Source organism: Lynx canadensis, chromosome C2 (genome assembly GCF_007474595.2).
Source record: "Lynx canadensis isolate LIC74 chromosome C2, mLynCan4.pri.v2, whole genome shotgun sequence".
Taxonomy (NCBI): domain Eukaryota; kingdom Metazoa; phylum Chordata; class Mammalia; order Carnivora; family Felidae; genus Lynx; species Lynx canadensis.
In genome coordinates, this window is record NC_044311.2 from 26,242,609 (window position 1) to 26,267,285 (window position 24,677).

Genomic DNA, 24,677 nt, shown 5'->3' on the forward strand with positions numbered 1-24,677 from the left:
ATGCAGTTAGACATTTATGCTTAAGCAGGAACAAACAAGCAGAGTAAAGTTGGAATTAGAGTTAGTTTACAGACTACCTGCTTGGCAAGATCTGGAAAGTTCTAGTTCTTTATCTTGTAGGAGTTTTTTCTTGTTTTTGTTTTTGTTTTGTTTTGTGTTTTGTGTGTTGTCTTTTTGTTTTTTTCCCTGTAGGCTTTATACTCAGTGCAGAGCCCAATGTGGGGCTTGAACTTATGGCCCTGAAATCAAGACTTGAGCTAAGATCAAGAGTCAGACGCTCAATTGACTGAGCCACCCAGGCACCATTTGTAGTAGCTCTTGATAGCACCTTGCACAAAAGAAAGTCTCTCTAACATGACAATGTTCTAGGGATATGGTTTGCCTCACTGTTTAGGTAAGTGAGGGAACCAAGAATCCTTTTAAATCAGGGGCTAGACCCAGAACTTTTGAGAATCATCTCTCAGGCAACATTTCCAAAAATATACCAGGCTTGTTAAATTCTTATATCCTGTTTGTGTAATGATGGGAAGCATCTGTAGCATATGTGGAAATTCCCATATGTAGGACATCACTGATTTCACCAAAGAATCCATTTCCAATGGTCATGTTAATTAACAAAATACCTGGTGTTGGAGATAAAAACATCTAAAACACTGGTGGTAGCCATCTCTGGTGTGTGGCCTTTTGATTAAGTGCTACTTGACCATTCAGATTAGGGCAATACACTTCTCCTAGGGTGTAGATGAAAACCAAAACCTACATGCCATACTGTGGGAAAATGTTTTAAAGAATTTTCCATAGCATCACACTCAGGATATGGGAAAATTTACTGAGCTCTATCTGGCTTGTGTAGGAATTAAATAATAAGTCAGTCAGAATATCTTTGAGTCAAAGTTTGATAATTTCCATAGCAGTAACTTTGAAAAAATAGTAAGTGCTTTGAAAATGGAAAGCACTGCTTTATGTAGATTATGACAATTAAAAAAGATTTATACAGAAACTTCAAAAAAAGGGATTAAGCATGCTTTTAACCTGTATCTTGGCATCATAAAGTTGACTTTCAGGCTAAGTCAGTTTTCTAGAAAGGCAGAGTTTCCTGTAATACTCAAAAGTTTACTTAATATAAACCTTGGAAAGATTGTTGATTAGTAACCTTGGGATCATTAGTTTGTGTTATGAGGAACTACATTTGTTAGAATATTTATTATAGCCTGCAGTGTTTATCATTTAAAGTTGAAAGCTATGTTTGTCATTGAGATTGAATTTATGGCTAACCTTGGGATCACTGATCCCCTGACTATGATCTCTTGATCTTATTGTAATTAGCAAGTCATAGCATGAAAATTTAACTTTTTTTTTTTTTTTTTTAGGAAGGACTGTTATTCTTCCTTCCATAAGTTCTATCTAAATACACATTAAATATGTGACATAAAACAAATTATTTTTCTCCCACAATGGGTTTGGATCTCTTGCCCTGTAGCCTGATGAAGTTGTGTTACAGAATTACTGAATATTCTGGATATAGTTTTAAAAATGATGATATTACATGAATGACCAAAAGTGTAGGCTTTGACTATATGAAGATAGGCTGTTCTTTTTGTTTGTGTTTTATTTCTTAATTCCTTCCTATGTGCTCTTTGTCATGGGTGCAGAAATCTTGTCTCTCCAAAGAACATAGAGTTTGGGATTAGTCTGGATTCCAAGAGCCAATGAAGTACCACTCCCACTGTGAATTTTCAGCTCGCATTTGTTGGTGATGACTGGGGTTCTTCATCTTTGGGGATCCAAAAATCCTCATACCTTCCTTTCTGGCCCCAAATGAAGAAGGTCTTTAGGTCTCTGTTTATAGGGATGAGGATGGAGGACAAGACTGTGGTCCTGAGTGTCCCTTCCAGCTTCCAGATCAAGAGATGTTTGAGAGGGGGACAAGGCTGATGTTACCAATGAAGTTAGTTTGTTGGCTAAGGCATATTCTTCTGATGGGGTCTGATGATGGTTCATGGAGTTGACAATTATCCATCTTCTTCATGGCAGCTAGCATCTTACCTCCTGAAGACTTCATAAAGACATTATGAATCACAGATGACATTTCTTGCATCACTTCCCCTCTTGCTATTTCTCATCCATGAAGGGCTTGTGAGGGGTGGCTTACATCTGAGATTCTGTTGCAGGCTGGCTGTTATATACCTTTAATTGAATACACCAAGTTACAAACTTGTGACTAGCATTGCCTGACTCATTCCATGAGTCGCATGTAAATGTCTTTAAGTTTTCAGAGTACTAGAGCTGTAATCATTTTTTAGGAATTCCTGTGTATAGCACCAAGCCTAAGTCTTCTCTTGACAGCCTTAAAACTCTCTTCCCTGGCTCCTCAATAATCCCTTCCCTTTCTGGAATCACTGTGAACTCCATCTGTCATGTAAACTTCCAGGCTTTCAGTAGGGCCTGAAAAATATTTACTCCTTGGTTAAATTCTGTTATAGGTGCCCCTTTCCCTCCATAATTTCCTAGAATCATCCCTTCATCCTCTGCCATCTGTCCTCCCATTAGTGAAGATGAAAATGGAGATGGTTATTTAAGGCAGTTTTCAGGTAGAAGAGCAGAGAGAATATAACAGCAGTAGAGTGAGTAGAGGTCATTAGTTATTGAAGAAAATTACCATTAATTGCTTATGTGTTTCTTGGGAAAATTGCATCACCTTTTATGACCTCAAGTTTTCTCTGCAAAATAATGAGATTTGACTAGATGATCTGAAAGATCCTTTCCAGGGCTAAATTTTGTAAACTGCACAAATATTTGTTGCTGCTGAATATTGTATTTGACTCTAGGATTCCTGGTAGCAAAAGAAAACAAGAAGAGATGTTGAATTATCTGGTGTTCATTGACAAAAAGACATGTAGGCTTGCATCTGCAGAAAGGGAATAAAACTCAAGAAAATCTGATATTGGACCCTGGAAAAAGTTTTAGATTGTGTCTACCTAAGTGTCATAATGATGATTCTGAGTTACAAATGACAAAAATCAAAATAAAACAACCACCCCCAAACAAACAAAAACAGTAGAAGGGCAGGTACTTGAATGCCCTCAGAGTTTCATCTCTGCTTTCCTTTGCGTTTTGAGGTCAGGCTGGCTGCCCATGAAGTTGAAACCATGGCAACAGACAAATTCAGCATCATATCTTAAAAAAGTTTTTTTTAATGTTTATTTTTGAGAGACAGAGCGTGAGCAGGTGAGGGGCAGAGAGGGAGACACAGAATCTGAAGCAGGCTCCAGGCTGCACTGAGCTGTCAGCACAGAGCCAGATACAGGGCTTGAACTCACGAACCATGAGATCATGACCTGAGCTGAAGTCAGATGCTTAACCAACTGAGCTACCCAGGTGCCCCTATGCTTTTAAAGCTTTATAACTGAGATGTTGGGGGGAAAATCTAAGGAAGAATTTTGATTGGCCAGTCTTGGGTCACATGCTGATTCCTAGACCAATCATGGGGACTGCAGCTCCCACTGGAACAGAGGTTGGAATGGAAGTTTCTCACAAGGTGGCTGGTTATCATTCCAGGTGGGCAAAAAGTAAATGATTGTTTTACCTTGTCCTGGTTGTTCTCTTTATCCCTTCTACTCTAGGTTTGGGTCTACCATATAAATTTGCCCTTCTCAAAAGTTCATTATACAGTCAAAGCCCTAGGTCTTCCAAAAAAAATTATGACTTAGCTCCTGACCAAAGTTTATGTGCCCAGTCTTCTCAGTGTCTCTAAGGGCTTTTTATGATAACGACTAGCAACCTTGATCAATTTGTGCTACTAGCAAATTGGCCAGAGGTGATAAAGTCCATCTGATAAAAACCACCAAGGAGACACTTCTCATCCAACAAAGTTAACCTGCTGAGCAAGGGGACTCATGCACCAAAAGGATGATAGGACACCTCACCAAAGGAAGACACAAGCTTGTTCTAGTATTTGGGGAAATGGTGGGGTTTAAGTAAAATTTCAACAAAGCAGTGATAGGCTCACTCAGAGCAAAGCGGTGGGGGTATATTAAGAGTTGACATTAGGCCTGGGCTGAGATGAGAACTCAGGGTCCTGTTTCCTGGGAAACTACACAGTTGAGATAAGTATGGAATGTTGTGTTTAAAACCCTTATCTGAAGCTCTGGATCTGGGTTGGAAATCCAGGCTGTTTTTCTGTGTTAAAATGACGTAGATCCTCTAGGCAAAAAAGAGGTGTTTCATTCTCACTAAATGTGATTTCAAACAGCAGTTTCTGACAGTCAATGATTTTAGAGAACAAGTTTTTTCATGTCCTTTTGTTAATTAACAAAAGCATTTTTTTTTCCTCCCAGAGCTTCACAGAAGAGATTCTTTCTCTTCTACTTATCAGATACATGCTTGATCAGGGTCTCTCTTGAAATACCAGCATGGCTTTTGTAGCCAATATCAAGGAGTGAGTTAAGGTGGAAATGTCATGTCACTCACAAAGAGAAGTTGAAGGATCTTTGGAGTTTCTGTATATTATTGAGGCAATTATTTGCCATTTATTCACTCTGCAGGTATTTGTGGAGCTCCTACTGTGTGTTAATCTTTGCAAAGGAGATAGAATTTCTACCCTTGAGCAGCTCACAATTTAGTGATGGATACAATGAGTAAGGAAAAAAAAAAAACTCCGTGAGCCAGGGTGACAGCAACAGTGGATTTTGTCATACACGTTTGCGAGAGCAAAGAGGAGGAAGTTGTGAACTCTGAGCTTGGGAATCTGGTTCTACCCATGGGGAGAACAGTCAGTGGGAGGAGGAATTTGGGGTCCTGAGGAGAGGAGACTTTGTTCTGAAGAAGTTGGCACGCGTAGGAGACACTGTTGGTGCCATGCTCCAGATCCACTCAATGCATCTCTGAACTCCCCTGCAGCCCAGCACAGTTTCTGAGCATGCGTACAGTTGCCCACCACAGCCTTCCAGCTTCTCCACTTGAGGGAGGGCTTTTTTGATTGCCAAGGAGACTTACTCAGTCTGCTCAGTAGCTTGAAGTGCCCAGGACTTCATCCTTCCCATTCCCCCTACCCCTGTAGTTCTCAACCACCGAGAGATGGCATTTAGTGATGAAATCCAAGCTGTCTCTCACTGGGATGGTTCTGAGGGACATTCTGAGTTTTTCAGAGGGTCCCCCGTGAGACTGAACCTCAGTTGCCTACAGAGTTAACACATACGTTAAGGCAAATTTTGGCTTTTATTCTTTCAGGTCTTACTTTCCATATTCCCTCTCTTGCTTCCTCACATGGCTTTCCAAATAAATTGCCTACACTGAAGTCCTTGTCTCAGGGTCTGCTTTTGGGGGAACCCAAGAAGCAAGCTTCTTCCTGGTGGGGGGATAGCACACAAGGAGAAGCAGAAATATTGCTTGAAGGTCAAGGAGAGGATACAGAGCACAGCCAAATGGTGACTTCTGAAGTAACAGACTAAATAAGGACCTTGCTGTTTAACCAGCGTCGGTGTTAGAGTTTAAGACCTTGAGCCTAAACCTATCTTGGGGTCTAAGCTACCTCTTTGGGGAATGAAAGGGAGACAGAGGAGCGGGATGCTGTTGGGTGGGTGTGTCAGAGGGGAGAACATGACTTCCTGAGTAGGAGGGAACAAAAGACTGAAAGCATCGCATGGCATTAAATATCTGCACTTCACTGTTTTCGCTGAAGAATCTTACATATGATAGTTTGATTATTTCCCTCAGGGAATCAGACTACTTAGCGAGCTCTTACTGTTTCTTAGCTATATATGAAGTGACTCTATTTCCGCGTAGAGCAAAACTTTGCCCCTGTTATCCACCTCATGAATAATGAAGGGACAATTGATGAAGAGTGAACTAACCTATCATTTTGGAAGTTATCCTCTGTGGAGGAGACTCTCTAGGTTTTATGTCAAATTTAACAATCCCGGAAAAACACAGAGAAGCCTGCATTCAACTCCGTTAACGACACACTGTCCTTCTATTGACAATTTATTTTGAGAAACTTCATTTGACTCCACTTCCTTGAATACTCATGCCAGAAACAAAACAACACTGCATTCCAAGTACGGGTCTTCAGATTTTGAGATAATGGTGAAAAACATGTATACAAAATGTGATGGAGATGGTCGCTGACCACCCCCTCCTCCCCCTCCATTCTCCCTCTCCTTCTTTCATGGTCACAGTTGAGCAAGGCACATGGCTGCCTAGCTGGAAATAAAATCTCAAGTATCCCTGAGGCTGGATGTGGCTGTGTGACTAAGGTCTGACCAGCAGAATGTGAGTGAAAGAACTATGAGCAACCTCTGCCTCACTTGTTTAGGAGGCAGTCTGCAGAGTTAGCTCTTTCACCCTCCCCACTGGCTACCCTGGTGGTACTTGCAGAAACCTCAGGTGCCACATGTTGAATATTAGCCTGGGTCCCTGAATGACTATGTGGAGGAAAGCCTCTTGCTGACCTGGAATAGACACCTTGGACTGAACTATGTGAGAAGGAAACGATCTTGGTTATTACGTCTCTTGTTACAGCAGCTTAATTGTTTAACTCATGTATTTGCACACACAAAAATACTTCTCTATTTCCTTTGACTCCATCCTGATCCCTAATCTGGTTGGTATGAGCTAGTTTAGAGCATCCAAGATGCTCTAAGAGCTTTACCTTGTTATCAATGCAGGGAGTGTTTGCTATTGTTCAGTTCATTGATTTATCCACCTATCCATCCATCCATCCATTATATCTGCTGTTTTGAGACCTAGTATGTACAAGACTCTTTGCTAGGGGATATCCAGGGGATATGAGTGACCCAAAGATGAATTATACCTGTTCTTGCCCTCAAGCGGCTCATAGTCTAGAGACTTCAGGCGGAGACTAAATAATTGAAAAAAGGATAATTAGGATTAATTTTTATTCTAGGAATTTTAAATTAAATTTGAAAAAGGTGAGTTTCATTTATATTATTTAAAAATATTATTATTACTATTTTTTGAGAATACTCTCCCTGGGAACTTTTTGTATTCATTTTTAGGATCAGTGTTTACAGAGTGAAGGATCCTTTTGATTTAATGGCAATAAAGCACGCATAAGAACAAGCAATGCGTCAGTCATCATAAACATCGTTTTTGCTCCTCCCCTCACCCCCCCCCCATTCCCTTTCCCCCAGGAGAGTATTAAATACCGGAAAAGCTGGTATGTCTTTGTACCCTTGAGGCTTCCTGTGCTCTAGGGAATTCCCAAGGCTCAAACAGCTTCTTAAGGGATGAAGACAAGAAGGAGGAATTAAAAGAACAAGTTGCAAAGGTTTTGCCAGGTAGGAGGAAATTCCTTTTCCCTGGGAGAGTTGGGTAGGTGGGAACTCTAGTTTGTTTCTATGTATTTTTGCAAATACACTGCTTCTCTTTCACTTCCAGGCAGAGAGAGACAGGGGACTCAATGATAGACCAACAGAGGAGAAAGTGATAGAGACTGAAAGAGAGATCTTGCATAGCAAAGAATTGGAGAGAAATTGAGACAGGGACAAAGACACAGAGGAAAAAAACCCAAAAGGTATCTCTGTTAGACACACAGAGCAAGAGTAACTTTCAAGGTTCAAACTGTGGCAGAACGAGGCTTGTAACTCTGAACTTTTATGGAGCAGGAAAATGTGAAATGTTTTAAGATGGGGTCCAGAATTTACCATCTGTGTGGAAAGGGGAAACCAATGTATGGGGACTCACAGATGTCTCATGAATTATTTCACTGATGCAAATCTTTGGGAGAATTTAAACATGGAGATTAGTATTAGAATCATAAGGCGAAGGGAAGAAGAAAACACTAAAGAATCAGGGAATAAACAGGCTTAGTAGAGATATAAAACTTAGGTAAAAATGACTCTCTCAAAACAATGCCAGGTGCAATTTTGAGTTGGAAATAAAGTTTTCTTCCATCTAGTTTGCCAGGATGCATGAAACTCCACTACTAGGTTTCTTTTCATTTGACCACCATACACAGTTTTAAGAAACAAGTGAGATGGTTATTTACATTTTTAATAAAAAATTTCAAACATACAGCAAAAGTTAAAGGATCCACAGGGAATACATGTATACTCACCACTTAGATTCACTATGAACATTTTAATATCGTTGTTTTTTCACATCATCCCTCTGGCCATGTGTTACTCTACCTTATTTTTAAATGCATTTTAAATTAGAAACATCAGTAAACTCCCTAAGGACATCAGCATGCATATCATTTACTAGAGCTGAAGAAAATGATTATTTTTATAAAGAACTTCAAGAAAGGTTAATGTGAAATTGATCAGGTTCAGATTTTATGTATAATTTTTTGGTCACTGGGGTTGATACCTACACATTTAAATTCACTGAATTTAGTCATGGTGACAACTATTCAGGATGATTTCTGTGGGGTGGAAGAATCACATATTGACTGAGAATTATTCCACAGGAGTACAGGAGAAAAATCTAGCACCTTTTTGTTCTCTTTTGTATTGATCTTCAGAGGCTATGAAAAAAGCCCAGGGAATTGCAAATGTAGGATGGTCCTTTTTATTTCAACCCAGAGTGTGCATGCCACAGGCCTTTGAAAGTAGTCTGCCATCACATAATTTTGTCTGATAGTTTCTGGCTCATAGGAATAGGCCTCGAGAGGTCTGTGGATGCATTTATTCCATCACTGACCAAGAACAATGAAGCCCTGTCTACATTTTTGCAGAAACAGTAAATATGTTCCCTTACAGAGCCGCTAGAAAGTGAAATAATGAATATTATCTACCTGATATTTTGGTCTGAAATAAAAGCACCATGAGTCCTTTTAAAAAGATCCTATAGGAAATTGTTTTGCCCAAACATTCCAACCTAATCTTGTGTCTTTATGTTTGAGCAACTCACTGTATAAGTGGATTTTTGTGACTGTGAGTTTTTAAAGGTTCACCTCTGGCTGCGTCTGTCTCCTGCCTCCTTGGGCACAGTTGTAGTTGCAGACTGGCTCCATTTTGGATTCCTCAAAGGTCTTAAACCAAGACCCTTACAATACTACGCCTGTGATCTGGTTTTACTTATTCTACAAATTTGCCAAATGTTTAGTTTTATGCTATTTGTTCTGATTATATTTTTAATACAAATGAATTAAAAATATAATTATAATTAAAATATAAAAGTGAACCCAATTGGCTTTGAGTCCTCCATTTACCAAAAAAGAATAGCCTAGGGAGCACCAACCTTCCCAAGAATGCCTCTAAATCTTTGTTTAGAACATTCTGTCTTAAGAACAGGAAATCACTCTTTTTCTGAACAAATGACTTTATGCAATGAATCTTTTTTGAGCACTGACTGTATGTCAGGCACTGGGGATATGTCACGGAAAACACGATTCCTCGTAGTGCTTCTATTCTAGGTGAAGGTGCGGCATGATTACAGGTAATTGATAAAAACCATGATGAATATTACATAGCCTGTTAGAAGGTGATAGGAAAAGAGGAAAAGCAGAGCAGGGTAAGGGGGCTTGGGTGTGCTGGGACAACAAGGGTAGGTTGCAATTTTAAGTAGAATGGCTAAGATGGACTGCACTGAGAAGGTGATACCTGAGCAAAGACTTGAGGGAAGCAAGGGAATCAGCCATGTGGATATATGTGTAGATATGTATAGATATGAGTGGATATATGGGGATATATAATGTTACATGGGAACATATGGGAAAGTATGTAGATATATGGATACCTGTGGGGATATATATGGATATATGTGGACGTAAGTGGATATTTAGGAGATACGTGGATATTTGTGGATATATGTAGATATATGTGGGTATGTGTAGATGTGTGTGGGTATATAGGGATATATGTGAGTAAATGGGGATAGGAGGGGAAGAGCATTCCAGATGGAGGAAACAATAAACAGTATGTACAAAAACCCTAGGCAGTGAGTATAACTGGCTTATTTGAAGAACAGCCAGTAGGCCAAAGTGATCCGAGTCTAATGTGCCAGGGTGAGAAATGAGTCGGAGAAAACTGGGGGCCAGTTTATATAGGAGCTTGTAGTCTATTTTGTTTTTTTACTCTGAATGAAACAGGAAGCCATTGAAAGGCTCTGAGCAGAGGTCACCTAGTTTTTAAAAGGATTTCTCTGGTTATATTTTGAGAATAGACTTCGGAGGGAAAGGTTAGAAGTAGGGAGAGCCATGGAGGTTGCTGTAGTAATCAAGCAAGAGAGGCTTGAATCAGCCTGTTAGTAGAAATGACAAGAGCATCAGTTTCTGTGTAAACAGCTTTAAAGGTTGATCCAGCATGATTTCCTGGCAGGTTGGATGTAGGGGGTGTGTGTGAGAGAGGAGTTAATGATAGCTCCGTGGCTTTGGGTCCATACTGTGAGAAGGTTGCAGTTGCCATGAACTGAGAGAAATGAACAGAGGGAGGGAAGAAGGAAGGAAGGGAGAGAGAAAGAAAACAGAGAAAGGAACTGTTCTAGGTGCTGAGCATATATTAATAGTAAAGACAGTCCTAACAAATCCCAAAGAATTCATTGAAATAAATGTACAGACTTCAGAGGAAGAACAGAACAGGGAGTGCTTTGCCATCAAGCTTGAGTTAGGAAGGTGACACCTGAGCTGGGTTTTGAAAGGTGAATAGAGCCTGCCGTGTGTGTGTGTGTGTGTGTGTGTGTGTGGGTGTGTGTGTGGGTGTGTGTGTGGGTGTGTGTGCGCGTGCGCATGCATGCACATGTGTCCCGGGCCAAGGAGTAGTATGCAGCCTTCCAGGTAAAGGGAAGGAATAATGACATTCAGAATCATCAAAGTCTGATAGACTTGGAAAACCACACTGACTTATAATTCTATAAACTTCAGAAAGATTTGTAGCCTAGTCAGGGCATCTTGGAATCTCTAAGAAATATCGTAAACTTTCTGAGGGTCAGGTAAGTTTGTGTCACTGCATTTAGTGGATATTCTTTCAGTTTGTCTTTAAACATTTTATTATACACTATTTCAGAAACTCAAAAAAGATACAAAGAGAAGTTCAATGGCCCTTAAGTTATTTTAAGCTAAAGCCCTGGAAACAACAGTAAAAGATTAAGCTCAAAGAACATGGATAGCTAAGGTTTCGTAACATAAGGTTTCAAAGAGCTTAGTGAAATAAGCCATACAGAGAAAGACAGATACCATATGTTTTCACTCTTATGTGGATCCTGAGAAACTTAACAGAAACCCATGGGGGAGGGGAAGGAAAAAAAAAGAGGTTAGAGTGGGAGAGAGCCAAACATAAGAGACCCTTAAAAACTGAGAACAAACTGAGGGTTGATGGGGGGGTGGGAGGGAGGGGAGGGTGGGTGATGGGTATTGAAGAGGGCATTTTTTGGGATGAGCACTGGGTGTTGTATGGAAACCAATTTGACAATAAATTTCATTAAAAACAAAAAACAAAAAACAAAGAGCTTATCTCATCCGGGTGACCACCAGCTTGCTGTCACACGTGGTATTCCACTTCTCTGATTTAGGGAATCTTCTCTCACTACTGTCAAATGTCTGTTACTATCCAAAATCTCACTTTCATCATAGTGTGATTATTTCCTAGACATAATGAAGCGAAAATGTAGCCAGGACTCTTTTGGTTCAAGCAATGCATTTCTCTTGGAATAAAAATTCTGAGGCTTGGTTCTAAGGCGACAAAGTATTACATTTTTGGACTTTTGTTTTATAGATTACTGCTTGACAAAAGTGATAGTAACCTCTGAAGTTTTCTAGCTTTCTACAAAGTTTTTGCTACCCCCCATTAGCTTATGCTGTGCCCACAATAACCCTGTCAATAACTGGGTGAAGGCACAGTTTATGCTGCCAGGACTGAGTCTTAGTGAGTTCAAGAGACTTCCAAGAAGCTGCATAACAAGAACGTGGCAGGGTTGAAACTTGAACCAGAACATTCAAAGTCAAGTTCTATGCAATTTTTTATTGCTCCATACTATGCTTTCTTTACAGATTCTGAAGCAACCTTCTTAAAGGACATGAAATAAATAATGGATAGGGTATATGAGGCCAAACCAGACAATTGCAGAGGGCCATCTTGCCCTTATTCACTATCATGACCTGCTCTTCCTACATTTCCTGGTGACAGGAAGTAGGGAGTAGCAGAGTGCGGTGACCTGCCCACCATCTTTGGAGGGGCCTGATCTGCTTAGCAGATTGCAGGCATTCTTCCTGAATGAAATACTTGAGAAAGACAGGGTAGTTATCCCCATCTCTCTGGCAAAACCAAGCTCATGAAACGCTGGGGTGGTGGAATTTATAAGTTACACATCAGTTGTAAGAGTTTGAATATTCTTTTTCTTTGGATTAAATCGTTCAGCAGTTTGTTCAAACGTTAAATAATGATCATAAAAGGGAAAGATTTATTCGTTTCAACAATGTAGCCAGCACTACAAAGATTTCTTGGGCCGAGACTCCTCTCTGTGTGTTCACAGCCCAGTGGGCTAGATAAATGATCGACGGCAATACATATGGCAAATGGTGTAGGTGATGTATGAACCAGGCACTTTGGGAAACTAGGTGAATCAGGATATGAAAAGGGCCTAAGATAGAGAAAAACTGCCCCAAAGCTGGGATGCTATTCACTTCCAAAATTTTAAATACCTCACAAATTGTGTGCTGATCTTGAAATTATTGCAGCTGATGGGAGTGTCAGGGCCCTGCTGAACTCTGACATTGTCATCCTTATCCCTCCCTGGAGCAACGCTCCAAGATTCTGCATCTTGTTATGGTTTTTTTCTTTTTTGAGCCTAATAACACATTAATTGTCATTGAAATGTTTGACACAGCCTCCCTCAAATATTTTACAACAAAGTTGTGTATATATCCAAGCCGTCATAAGATTTGTGAATGGGCACGGAAGCAAATGTTAATGTTTATGAAATAGGTTAAGGCTAACCTTTAGTTTTTCTTAACTGTTAAACATGCTGTGTGAATTCTAATGTGATGTGTACAGAAGAATCTGTTCACGTCCCCCAATTGTTTGCCTCCTGGAGCTTCCTGTTGCCCAGATGTGGTATACTCCAAGACTATCTTGTAAGAAAGCCAAGTATACACTGCCTGAAAGAATCCTGTTTAAATGACCAGAAAAATTTGGAAAAAAAAAGAAAGGACATAGCTCTTCATTATTTCTGGGAATAGAGTATAATTAGAAGGCAAATTGAAAAATGCGTTAAATTAATTTTTCACATTTGCATTGGATCTTTCATCTAAATATTTTGAAGCTTCTGCTTACCTCTCAGTCATGTATACATAAAGAAAACATTTTAAATTGATCGTTTCTTCCCTTTCCCCACGTAGTTGATAAGAGACACTTGTTTTCTTCCCTGTGGAGCTAGAGATGCTGTTGAAAGTCAATGGAGCAGACATCTGCCTGGTTGGGAACCACTGCATGCTAAATGCATGGAAGAATGGTTTTCAAAGTGTGGTCCCTTGATTCCACTCAGCATGCAAATTCTCACCACTCAGACTTATTACATCAGAAACTTTGGAGATGGGGTCCAGGAAGCTGGGTTTTAACAGGTCCTCTGGGTGATTCTGACTCAATGCTCAGGCTAAGAACCAGTGGCATAGAACGTTAGAGATGGCATCTTTTCATTTCATTTTTAAGGGACCCATAGAGGGAGAATAGAAATCTTGAGGGAGACTTGTATATGAAACACTGCTGGTTTAATTAAATGAAGTTAAGGCAGTTTATGGATGAAAACTGAGAAATTCTACCCGGATCCCCTCTTATATCCCACCTTCTGAGTTCATGCATTTCAGAAAGCCAAAGGTTTCTATTAGATGCATGCCCTCAGAGCCTGTGCAGCAAGGGGGTATGAGCTCCAAGAAGGCTTAACCAGGTCTCCTATGGTCAAAAACCTTAGCTCCCAAGGCCTTGGATGAACTCTACCTGGGGTGTCCAATACCTCTTCTGAGTCCTTGCTCATGCTGTTCCATGACTGGAATTTCCTTTCTCCACTTGCTCACTTGTACATTTCTACTCCTTCTTTAAGTCTCAACTCCAGCATCATCTGCTCTTTGAAGCCTTTACCAAGTGCAGAGGGATGCTCACCCACTCTGTTCCTCAACACCTTGTACAGATTTCGATATAATTTTGCTCATCCCACAATATTACAATTCATCCATTTCTTCCTCTCCCCTAGGGTTCCAAGTCCTCCCAGGAAAAGAACTATTTCTTTAATACGCCTGACATATTATGTGGTAAACAATAAACACTCAATGAAAAAGTTATAAGATTCTCACCTACGTTGTTTCTTTATGAATTACTATAATTCTGCTGAACATTTGAGAGTAAGTTGGTGACCCCAAGACCCTGTGCTTCATATTATGTATATTTCTTAATAACAAGGGCATTCTCTTACATGACTACAACACAATGATCAAACTCAGGAAATGTAACACTGATACAGAATTATTATATAATATTCGGTCCATGTTTAATTTTTACCTATTATCTCACTCACTTTATGTCCTTTATAGCCGTTTTTTTCCCCAATCCATGATCATGCATTGCTTTTAGTTTTCATGTCTCTTTAGACTGTTTTAACCTCAGTTGGTTTCTCAGCTTTTCTTTGTTTTTCATGACATTACTATTTTGGGGGCGCCTGGGTGGCTGAGTGGATGGAGCATCCCACTCTTGATTTTGGCTCTGGTCATGATCCCAGGGTCATGGTACGGAGCCCCACATCGGGCTCTGTGCTGAGTGGGGAGCCTGGTTAAAATTCTCTCTCCCCCCGTCCCTCTCTCTCTCCCACTCATGCTTCCTCTCTTTCTCTCTAAAACAAAACAAAACAAAAAAAAATAAATATATTTGAGCAGCACAAGCCAGTTGTTTTTTAGACCATCTCCAAGTTTTGGTTTGTTTGACTGTTTATTAGATTTAAGTCGTGGATTTGGAGGAGAACTACCATATAAGTGATGTAGAGTTTTCTCATACATCAGTTCAGAAGTATGTGATGGTGGTTTATCCCAACATTGTTGGTTAAATCATGTCCACCATGTTCCTCTTTTGTAAACATACTTTTTTACCCTTTATACCTTAGAAGTTATTTGTTAGGAGATATTTTGAAACTTGTGTTAAAACCTTGTTCCCTAACATGCTTCTACCCGATGGTTTTAGCTTCATTTGGTGATTCTTCCCTGAATCAATTATTACTATAGTGGTTGGTTGCAAGGTAATTTTAATTGAATGGATTAATCTTAAAAAAAAAATAGATTGTTCTAGGGTCACCTGAGTGGCTCAGTGAATTGTCTGACTCTTGGTTTCAGCTTAAGTCATGATCTCACAGGTTCTTGAGTTTGAGGCCTGCCTCAGGTTCCACATGCTGACAGTGTGGAGCCCGCTAGGGATTCTTTCTCTCTCCCTCTCTCTCTGTCCCTCCTCCTTGCTCACTCTTTCTTTTTTTTTTTTTTAATTTTTTTAATGTCTATTTTTGAGACAGAGACAGAGCATGAACGGGGGAGGGGCAGAGAGAGAGAGGGAGACACAGAATCCGAAGCAGGCTCCAGGCTCTGAGCCGTCGGCCCAGAGCCTGACACGGGGCTCGAACTCACGGACCGCGGGATCGTGACCTGAGTTGAAGTCGGACGCTTAACTGACTGAGCCACCCAGGGGCCCCACTCACTCTTTCTTTCAAAATAAAATAAATAAACATAAAAAATAGATTGTTCTAGTTGACTATTTAACTATTTAACTTCTTTCAGCATACGTTGTGAGAAGTATCTCTCTTCTCCACACCCATTAGAATTATTTTCAGAAAGAATCAGTATCATTCTATGCTAGACCTACCCAATTGCATGCCACTTAGTCGCTTTGGGTTTATTTTTTGTTTTTTGTTTTTGCCTTCACAACGGACCCTACATGTTCAATGCAAAACCCCTCCAGCAGCTTAATTAGATAGAAACATCGTCAGGAAATAGTATATATAATACAGGTATTAAGTCCTTAAGCTACAGACATTTTTCTCTTCATTAATGTAAATACAAATATGCACAGCTGCAAATGTTTAGAAACTTCTGACTTTCCCATTGTATTTCCATAAACAGCTCTGGTACTTTATTTACAACTAACTAAAAATACTTCTCATTTTTTTGTGATTAATTGCATTAATACTAATAATTAGGACATAGCAGAATATGAAAATGTAGATACCCTACTTGAAGGTTTTCTACTTCCTCTAATTTCATTAAGAGTTAAAAATTACAGTATTGTATTTTATTGTAACAATAGCAATAATCATAATATCTGAATTTATTTTCTTTTTTGTTTTGTGTATGTATGAGCAATGCCTTTTTATCTTTTTTTCTTTTCAAATTTTTATTTAAATTCTAGTTAGATAACATACAGTGTAATATTGTTTTCAAGTGTAGAATCTAGTGATTCATCACTTACATATAACACCCCCTATTAAACACAAGTCCCTCCTTAATACCCATTACTCATTTAGTCCATCCCCTACCCACCTCCCTTCATCAACCTTCAATTTTTTTCTATTAACAGTCTTTTATGGTTTGTTTCCCTCTCTCTCTTTTCCACCTTCCCCTATGTTCATCTGTTTTGTTTCTTAAATTTTACAAATGGGTGAAATCATGGGGTACTTGTCTTTCTCTGACCGATTAACTTTCCTTAGCATAATACACTTTAGCTCCATCCATGTCATTGCAAATGGCAAGATTTCATTCTTTTTTTTCTTAATTTTTTAATGTTTATTTATTTTGGAGAGACAAAGAAAGAGAGAGCATGAGTGGGTAAGGGGCACAGAGAGGGGGAGAGAGAATCCCAAGCAGGCTCCATGCTGTCAGCACAGACCCAATGTGGGGCTCCATCTCATTAATTGTGAGATCGTGACCTGAGCTGAGATCAAGAGTCCAGTACTTAACTGACTGAACTGCCCAGATGCCCCAAGACTTCATTCTTTTTGATGGCTGAGTAATATTCCATTGTGAAATGGAGTGTGTGTGTGTGTGTGCGTGCACACACACACACACACACACACACACACACACCTCATCTTTTTCCATTCATCAGTTGATGGATATTTGGGCTCTTTCCATAGTTTGGCTATTGTTGAGAATGCCTCTATAAACAGCGGGGTATCTCTACCACTTCGAATCTGTATGTTTGTATCCTTTGGGTAAATACCTAGTAGTGCAATTGCTGGATCACAGGGTAGTTCTAAATTTAACTTTTTGAGGAACCTCCATACTATTCTCTAGAGTGGCTGCACCAGTTTGCATTCCCACAACAGTGGTAGAGGCTTCCCCTTTCTCCACATCCTCACCAACACCTGTGGTTTCTTGTGTTGTTAATTTTAGCCAACCGGACAGGTGTGAGAAGGTATCTCATTGTGGTTTTGATTTGTATTTCCCTGATGGTGAGTGATGTTGAGATGTTCATGTGTCTATTAGCCATCTGGATGTCTTCTTTGGAAAAGTTTCTATGTATGCCATCTGTACATTTCTTCACTGATTATTTGTTTTTTGTGTGTTGAGTTTGATAAGTTCTTTATAGATTTTGGATACTAACACTTCATCATATATGTCATTTGCAAATATCTTCTCCCATTCCATAGACTCCCTTTTAGATTTGCTGATTGTTTCCTTCACTGTGCAGAAGCTATTTATCTTTAAGTCCCAATAGTTTATTTTTGCTTTTGTTTTCCGTGCCTCCGGTGATGTGTCTAGTAAGAAGTTGCTCTGGTCAAGGTCAAAGAGGTTGTGGCCTGCATTCTCCTCTAGGATTTTGATGATTTCCTGTCTCACATTTAAGTCTTTTATCCATTTTGAATTTATTTTTGTGTATGGTGTAAGAAAGTGGTCCAGTTTCATTCTAACATGTTGCTGTCCAGTTTTCCCAATACTAGTTGTTGAATAGGCTGCCTGTGTTTTGATTGGATGTTCTTTCCTACTTTGTTGAGATTAGTTGACCATATAGTATGGGGGCATTTCTGGATTTTCTATTTTGTTCCCTTGATCTCTGTGTCTGTTTTTGTGCCAGTATCATACTGTCTTGATGACTACAATTTTGTAATATAGCGTGAAGTCCAGAATCATGATGACTCCAGCTCTGCTTTTCTTTGTCAGGATTGCTTTGGCTATTTAGGGTCTTTGAGGTTCCATACAAATGTTAGGGTTGTTTGTTCTAGCTCTGTGAAAAATGGTGGTGTTTTGATAGGGATTGCGTTAAATGTGGAGATTGCTTTGGGTAGTATAGACATTTTAACAATGTTCTTTCAATCCATGAACATAGAATGTTTTTCCATTTCTTTGTGTCCTCTTCAGTTTCTTTCATAAGTGTTCTATAGTTTTCAGAGTACAGATTACTTACCTCTTTGGTTAGGTTTATTGCTAGGTATCTTACTGTTTTTGGTACAGTTGTAAATGGGATTGAACCCTTGATTTTTTTTTCTGTTGCTTCATTATCGGTGTATAGAGATGCAACTGATTTTTGTACATTGATTTTATATCCTGCAACTTTGCTGAATTCATGTATTAATTCTAGCAATTTTTTGCTGGAGTCTTTCAGGTTTTCTATATGGAGTATCATGTCATCTGCAAATAGTGAAAGTTTGACTTCTTCCTTGCTGATTTGGATGCCTTTTATTTTTTGTTGTTGTTGTTGTTGTCTGATTGCTGAGGCTATGACTTCCAGTACTATGTTAAATAGCAACGGTGAGAGTGGCCATCCCTGTTTTGTTCCTGCCTGTAGGAGAAAGGCTCTCAGTTTTTTCCCCATTGAGAATGATATTAGCTGTGGGTCTTTCATATATTGCCTTATGATGTTGAGGTATGTTCCATATAAAATAAATTGCCTTTTCTTTTTGTAAGGAAAAAAATAACAATATTTCCCTAGAGCTGAAGCTTTATAGTACCCTATGATCAGTAGACTTGGTGCATGTGAGGGGTTTGTGCTAGTCTTCTGGGGGTGGGGCCTGCTTTGCTGATTCTCAGGTAGACTTGCCCTAGAGGTGAGGCACCTGCAGGGCGCAGAGGGGAAATGGTAGGAGACTTGTGTATGTGGCTCCAGCCTCCACTCGGTGGCGCTGTTTTACCCACTGAAGTTGGTTAGTGCTGACTGGTGAAAGGCATGGCCCCACTCTCTTGTCCCCGGAGTGGGGATCTCACACCTGTCACTCTTCTGGAAGACCTCACAAGAAGAGCAAGCAATCACCTCTCTTGTGTCCCTGGCTTCTGCCAGATCCCCACCTTTACTCTGCCTGCATCTGAGCTGCCCACTGCCAGGTGGCACAGCACTGCTGTGTTTTATCTCAGGCACGTGGCTGGGTTTCAGAACTCCACATTTTAGCCATCTGCGCAGTGCTGACCCATGCTGATCCTCTGGGGGAGGGTCTCGCTGCGCTGTGGTGGGTGCTGGCTTTCCCCAGAATTCAGTTGCGTGAACTTCAGAGTTTATGATAAAGTGCAGCAGAAAGCTGGCACCATGGCTCACTGCCCTCAGCCAGTGACTCTCTTCCTATTCCAGCGAATGGGGCAGCTCATTGGTGCCCACGGAGTCTTTTGCCCCCCATAGGGGCTATGCCGCCTCTCCAAAATGTACCCAAGCAGGGGACTTGTTCCTCTCTGTGTGACCCGGGCTCTCCTCAGAACACACTGCCTGCTCCTGGGTGTCTGCCCTCTTTCCCCCCTGCAGCACTGCTAAGCCCACCACGTGTGACCCGGGCAACGGCACAGACCTCCAAAACTTCAAACTCTGTGCTTTGCTCTTTCGAAGAACTTGGCGGTATTCAGCCCCTCTCCCTTTCCAAGTCCATGGTTCTGGGGAAGGATTTTTCTTGTGCAATTCCCTGCACATGCTTTCACTCTTTCTACCTCTCTCCTTTCTCTCTCACTCTCGCACTCTCTGCCCAATTAGGGCTCCTTCCCCATCACAGCACCCACAGCTCTTCTCTCCCCCAAATCAACTCTCTGCAGCCCCTACCTTCTGTGAGGTGGCAGTTTTTTCACCTCTAGTTGTACATTTTTGCTCTCTCAGTCCTTGGATGGATTTCTTGGGTTTCAAAATGATTCGATATTTACCTAGCTGTGTTGGAGGGATGAGGCAAGCCTAGGGCCTCCTGTCTCCTCGGCCATCTTAACTTCTCTCCCACGCATCCGATTTATTTTGGATCATTCTTCCTGGCACTTTCAGACTCTGAAGCTCTTTACTCTTACACTGTCCTTAATCCATCAGAAGAGTCTATTCTTTATGATCATGCATTCATTTGTTTGCCGTGAGATGAACGTTTGTTGGGGAAGAGGATATTTACAGTCTGAAAGTGCCTTCCCTCAAATTACTTAGTCTCCTTGAGGAGGCATTAGTGGGAGGTTGATGTTGAAACTGAGGAACAGGGAAGTCCAATTATATCACTTGTGCCTATTGGAAAATTACCGGACCAATACCCTGGGGAGTGTTTGTAATATCATGGGAAATGTAGTAGGTGTTCCAAATCAGCACCAAGCCCTTGAGAGTCGGCACATAAACCTTCAAAGGTGAAGTGGATAGCTCAAGTCCACAAAGGCAATGGTCAAGCTGACAGGAGAATCAAGGTTTCCAGCTTCTTTTGAGTTCAAGGCTTCTCCCGGTGTTTTCTGTGAGCATAAGATAATAAAATAGATGTGTTTGTCTCACATCCTTGAATCCTTTCTAAGGAGTAAATTAAGCATGAATAGTAGAAATAGGTCCTATGGGAAGCAGAATGGCTCCACTTCCACTTTCTGGAAAGAGGACCTCAGTTGCTGGGTAGCTGGGATTTCTGGGCATCATGATATAATTTTTACACACTGTCCCACTTAAAGGGCCCAAGACTGCAAAGTGATGTATGCCCAATGAGATTCTATCTGAAACTCTTTGATATATTTAAAGTACGCGTTTATTTATTTATTTATTTTTAATTTTTTTTTTCAACTTTGGGACAGAGAGAGACAGAGCATGAACGGGGGAGGGGCAGAGAGAGAGGGAGACACAGAATCGGAAACAGGCTCCAGGCTCTGAGCCATCAGCCCAGAGCCCGACGCGGGGCTCGAACCCACGGACCGCGAGATCGTGACCTGGCTGAAGTCGGACGCTCAACCGACTGCGCCACCCAGGCGCCCCTAAAGTACGCGTTTAAACTTTCCTAAATTTCTTCGTGTTTCCGGTGTGTAACATTTCTCTCCCCAAATTGTTCAGTTCTCTAAACGTGAAAGCAGGTTTGTAATTCCATTATCTGGAGCATCTAATACAGTGTTTTGTACATAAAACCGTTGTCTTTGAAGACAAATTGGTGGATGCTAACACTTAGGGCTTGAGCTCACATTTTTTACCCCATGGCAAATCGCTCTTCATCTTATATCAGTTGGGCTCTGGGCGGAGGCGGGGGGGGGGGGGCGGTTGTTGAGTGACAGTCTGGGCTTAGCGATTTTCATTGAAGGGTTTGAGTTCCTGCCATGCACTGCACCCAGGGTCGGGTTACCTGGTATAGAACCTGACAGTCCATGGCCAGGGGGCTGGAATATGCAACTTAACCTTTGTGGGGCCTAGTGTCTCCATTTCCTTGAACAAGATAAGCAGGGCCTTTCCCAGGTTTGAGGTGAGGAACATAGAGATATTAGCATAGTGACTTACAAGGCAGTGATTGAGAGTGAAAATTAAATAAGTTAAATAAAAAATATAAATGAAAACGTACAAAACAAAATAACTTCCTTACGAACGCACACTACAGAGTGTTAGTGTTCCTCTGCTTCTATGGATTCTGAGTCTCAAGTTGGGGGCCATACTTTGTCACTTTCACATTGTGGGCATCCAAGGAGACTTATTTTTCACTTAACAAGCACTGAAAGAGTGATTTCTCTGTGCCAGGTATAGGTGAAGCATTTTGCAGCAATGAGCTCACTTACTCCTGATTTCAAGGCTCTGAGGTAGAGGGGCCAGGCAGTGAAGCAACTTGCCCAAGATTAACTTAAGTAGCGGGTCTGGGATTCCAACTCAGTTTATCTTCAAGAATCCTTACTTTTAACCTTTGAGGATGCTGAGGAGAGCTGGCTAAGAAGACAAAGGCGGGGTATTCCTTGTTCCAGCTGAAATCTCCTTCAATGTGAATGCCATGATTTTCTTAATTTTAAACACATGGCCTTGCTTTGAGTCAAAAAATAGAATGGAATTGGGGACTTGATCATTTTCATGGAGGCCTTTGGAAATGAGTCCAAGTTGAAGGGAGGACACTGACGCTCTCCTCCTTCTGGCAACATAGAAAACATTTTCGGGCTAGCCTGAATTCATCAGGCAGATGTGCTCCTCTGATATTTGAATATTGCTGCATGCCACGAATGTTTATAAGGTCACCCAGTGCTTGTATAAAAATACAAGCAAAATCATCCAGAAATGTTTACGTTCCACCGAATGAATTCAGTGTGTGAAATGGAAGTCCAACCCATGCCCTATATATTTTATCCTTTTATAGCCGCATCTGGACAACTTGAAACAGTAAAGTCTGAGGTATAGGCTTTGGGTGTTTACAAAATTCTTCCTGAGTTGGGTCAGCAAGGCCATCTTCTTTGTACAATGAAACACTGTAGCAAAAATCCCTTTATTTTTATCAAGTTTCTGTTGGTCTGTGGAAAGACATGGAGACATATATATATATATATATATATATATATATATATATATATATATACATGTATGTTTGTATGTATACACACACACTATTTATAAATCAACTTTTTGAGATATAACTAACATATGGTATGGTATACTCATTTTAAATGTATGAAGACATAATTTTAATTACGAAGTTTTTTTTTCCCCCCAGGTATATACCTAGAATGGAGATTCGGAAGATGTTTTGGGAGTTCATCTTTCTTGCAGCTAGTTTTGGCTTCGTCAAATCACAGAGAATGGGTAATGCATTGGATTCCCTAAGCCAAAAACGATGACCTTGCTGGGAACCTAGCGGTAGTGATAATCCTAAAAGAAAATATTACAGAAGCTTCATAATTAACAAAAGGGAAATGCTTCTTTTCAGTAGAGCTTAGAACCTAGAAGCTTTTAGTGAACAGTGGGCACTTGATGTTTTCAAAGCTTAACTTCAAACGGCAAAAAAAAAAATAGATGTGAAAAAATGTTCTAATTCTGAATGTATTACCAGGCTGTCAAATGCTTTTGTAAATATAAGCCTATTCTCTTGACTCTGCATTTTGCTTTCTCTCTTTGGGCAGAGTTGTTCTGAGGGGTAATTGTTGTTACAAGATGGATAGCTTCACTGAACACCAGCGACAGCTTTGCAATTTTTTTTGCAGTTATTTTAACAGATTGTTGTGACTTTTCACGATGAAAGTCTCATGAAGAGAAGACTGGTTAAGTAGCCTAAAGCCCCACTGAGACAATCTTGAAGCTTAAATATTTATATATAATTACACAGACTGTTATTTGTTAGGAAAAATACATGAAGCTCTCTAAATTTTCCCTCCAGCTCTGAATCCTCTCTCTTGTGGACAGAAGCTGTGACAGTCTTTTCATGTTTCAAACACCTTCTAAAATGACAAAGGACTTGTGGAGGGGCTAAGAAAAGCAACAATGTACGAAAATGTAATATATCTCTCAAGGTGCACATGATGGAACCAATACTTAATTTGTCTGAAAAGAAATATTCTACAACTGTGAGGTTTCTCCTGATTGGAATGATCAGGGAAATACTTTCACGGTCTGTGTTTGATCTCCTCTGAAAGAAATGTTAAGGGGGGACAAACCAGTTGGCCCTTCCTGGGGCACTCACTGAATACTCTCCTCTCAACAGGAGTGCGTTCTGGAGGGTTAAGGGGAAATAAAGCTCAAAAGGCCATAAGCTCATTTATTATCTGCCTTTTCGGAAATCATGACTCCACTTGGCTTTACGACCAAGATTAGGCAAACTCTTGAGAGGTGGGACTCTGGAATCTAGAAGTGACAAATGGATTTAGTGTCCCTAGGGTACACCAACCTTCATGAGCTCTTCCCTGCTTAAACTCTTACAGGGTCTTTGCCTTTCTATAATATGGGCTTTTCGCTTAATCTTTATGGCAGTCCAGAGTATGGACTGGATGTCAGGAGACCTGGTTTCTAATATTGACCGTTTGAACTGATTACATGGGTTACTTTGCCTTTCTCGGTCTCATTTTCCGTATCTGTGAGATGGATGAATTGGACTCATTATTCTCTACTCGCATTTTTCAATACAGTGGCCACTAGCCACATATGACTATTTAAATTAAAATAGGTTAAAATTCAAGAAAATTTTAAATCTAGTTTCTCATTTGTACTAGCTACATTCCAAGTGTTCAACAGCCACATGTACCTGGTGGCTACAGTATTTCATTGCATAATCTCATAAGATTATTTGTAACTCTAAAATTTTCTGATTCCCTTATTTGATTTCATTAATGTTCAATATTTCCATTCTTGTAAGTGACGCCTTCTCCTTTTCTCCCTCCCTCTCTCCTTTTCTCTTCCTAAGTATTTATTTCCTTAAATATTTTTGGGGTGATTACTCTAGGCTAGACACGAGTGATGGACAAAGAAAAGTTATGGTATGTGTTTTCATGAAGCCCACAGTCTAATTGGGGAGATTGGCATTAATTGAATAAATACTTTAATGAATGTTGCATTACAAACCAAGATAAAAGAACATGATTCTATGAGAATTTATCGGGGGGGGGGGGG

General features: G+C 40.3%; 1 protein-coding gene across 1 annotated transcript in view; it reads left to right on the forward strand.

The window, feature by feature from the left end:
* The window catches only part of LOC115522808 (collagen alpha-4(VI) chain-like), a 132,557-nt gene that overhangs the window by 10,453 nt on the left and 97,427 nt on the right, over positions 1 to 24,677 (forward strand). Inside the window, 4 exon segments of the mRNA XM_032594575.1 lie at positions 7,215 to 7,298; positions 8,619 to 8,703; positions 19,653 to 19,742; positions 22,792 to 22,880. Coding sequence (XP_032450466.1) covers positions 7,215 to 7,298; positions 8,619 to 8,703; positions 19,653 to 19,742; positions 22,792 to 22,880 — 348 coding nt within the window.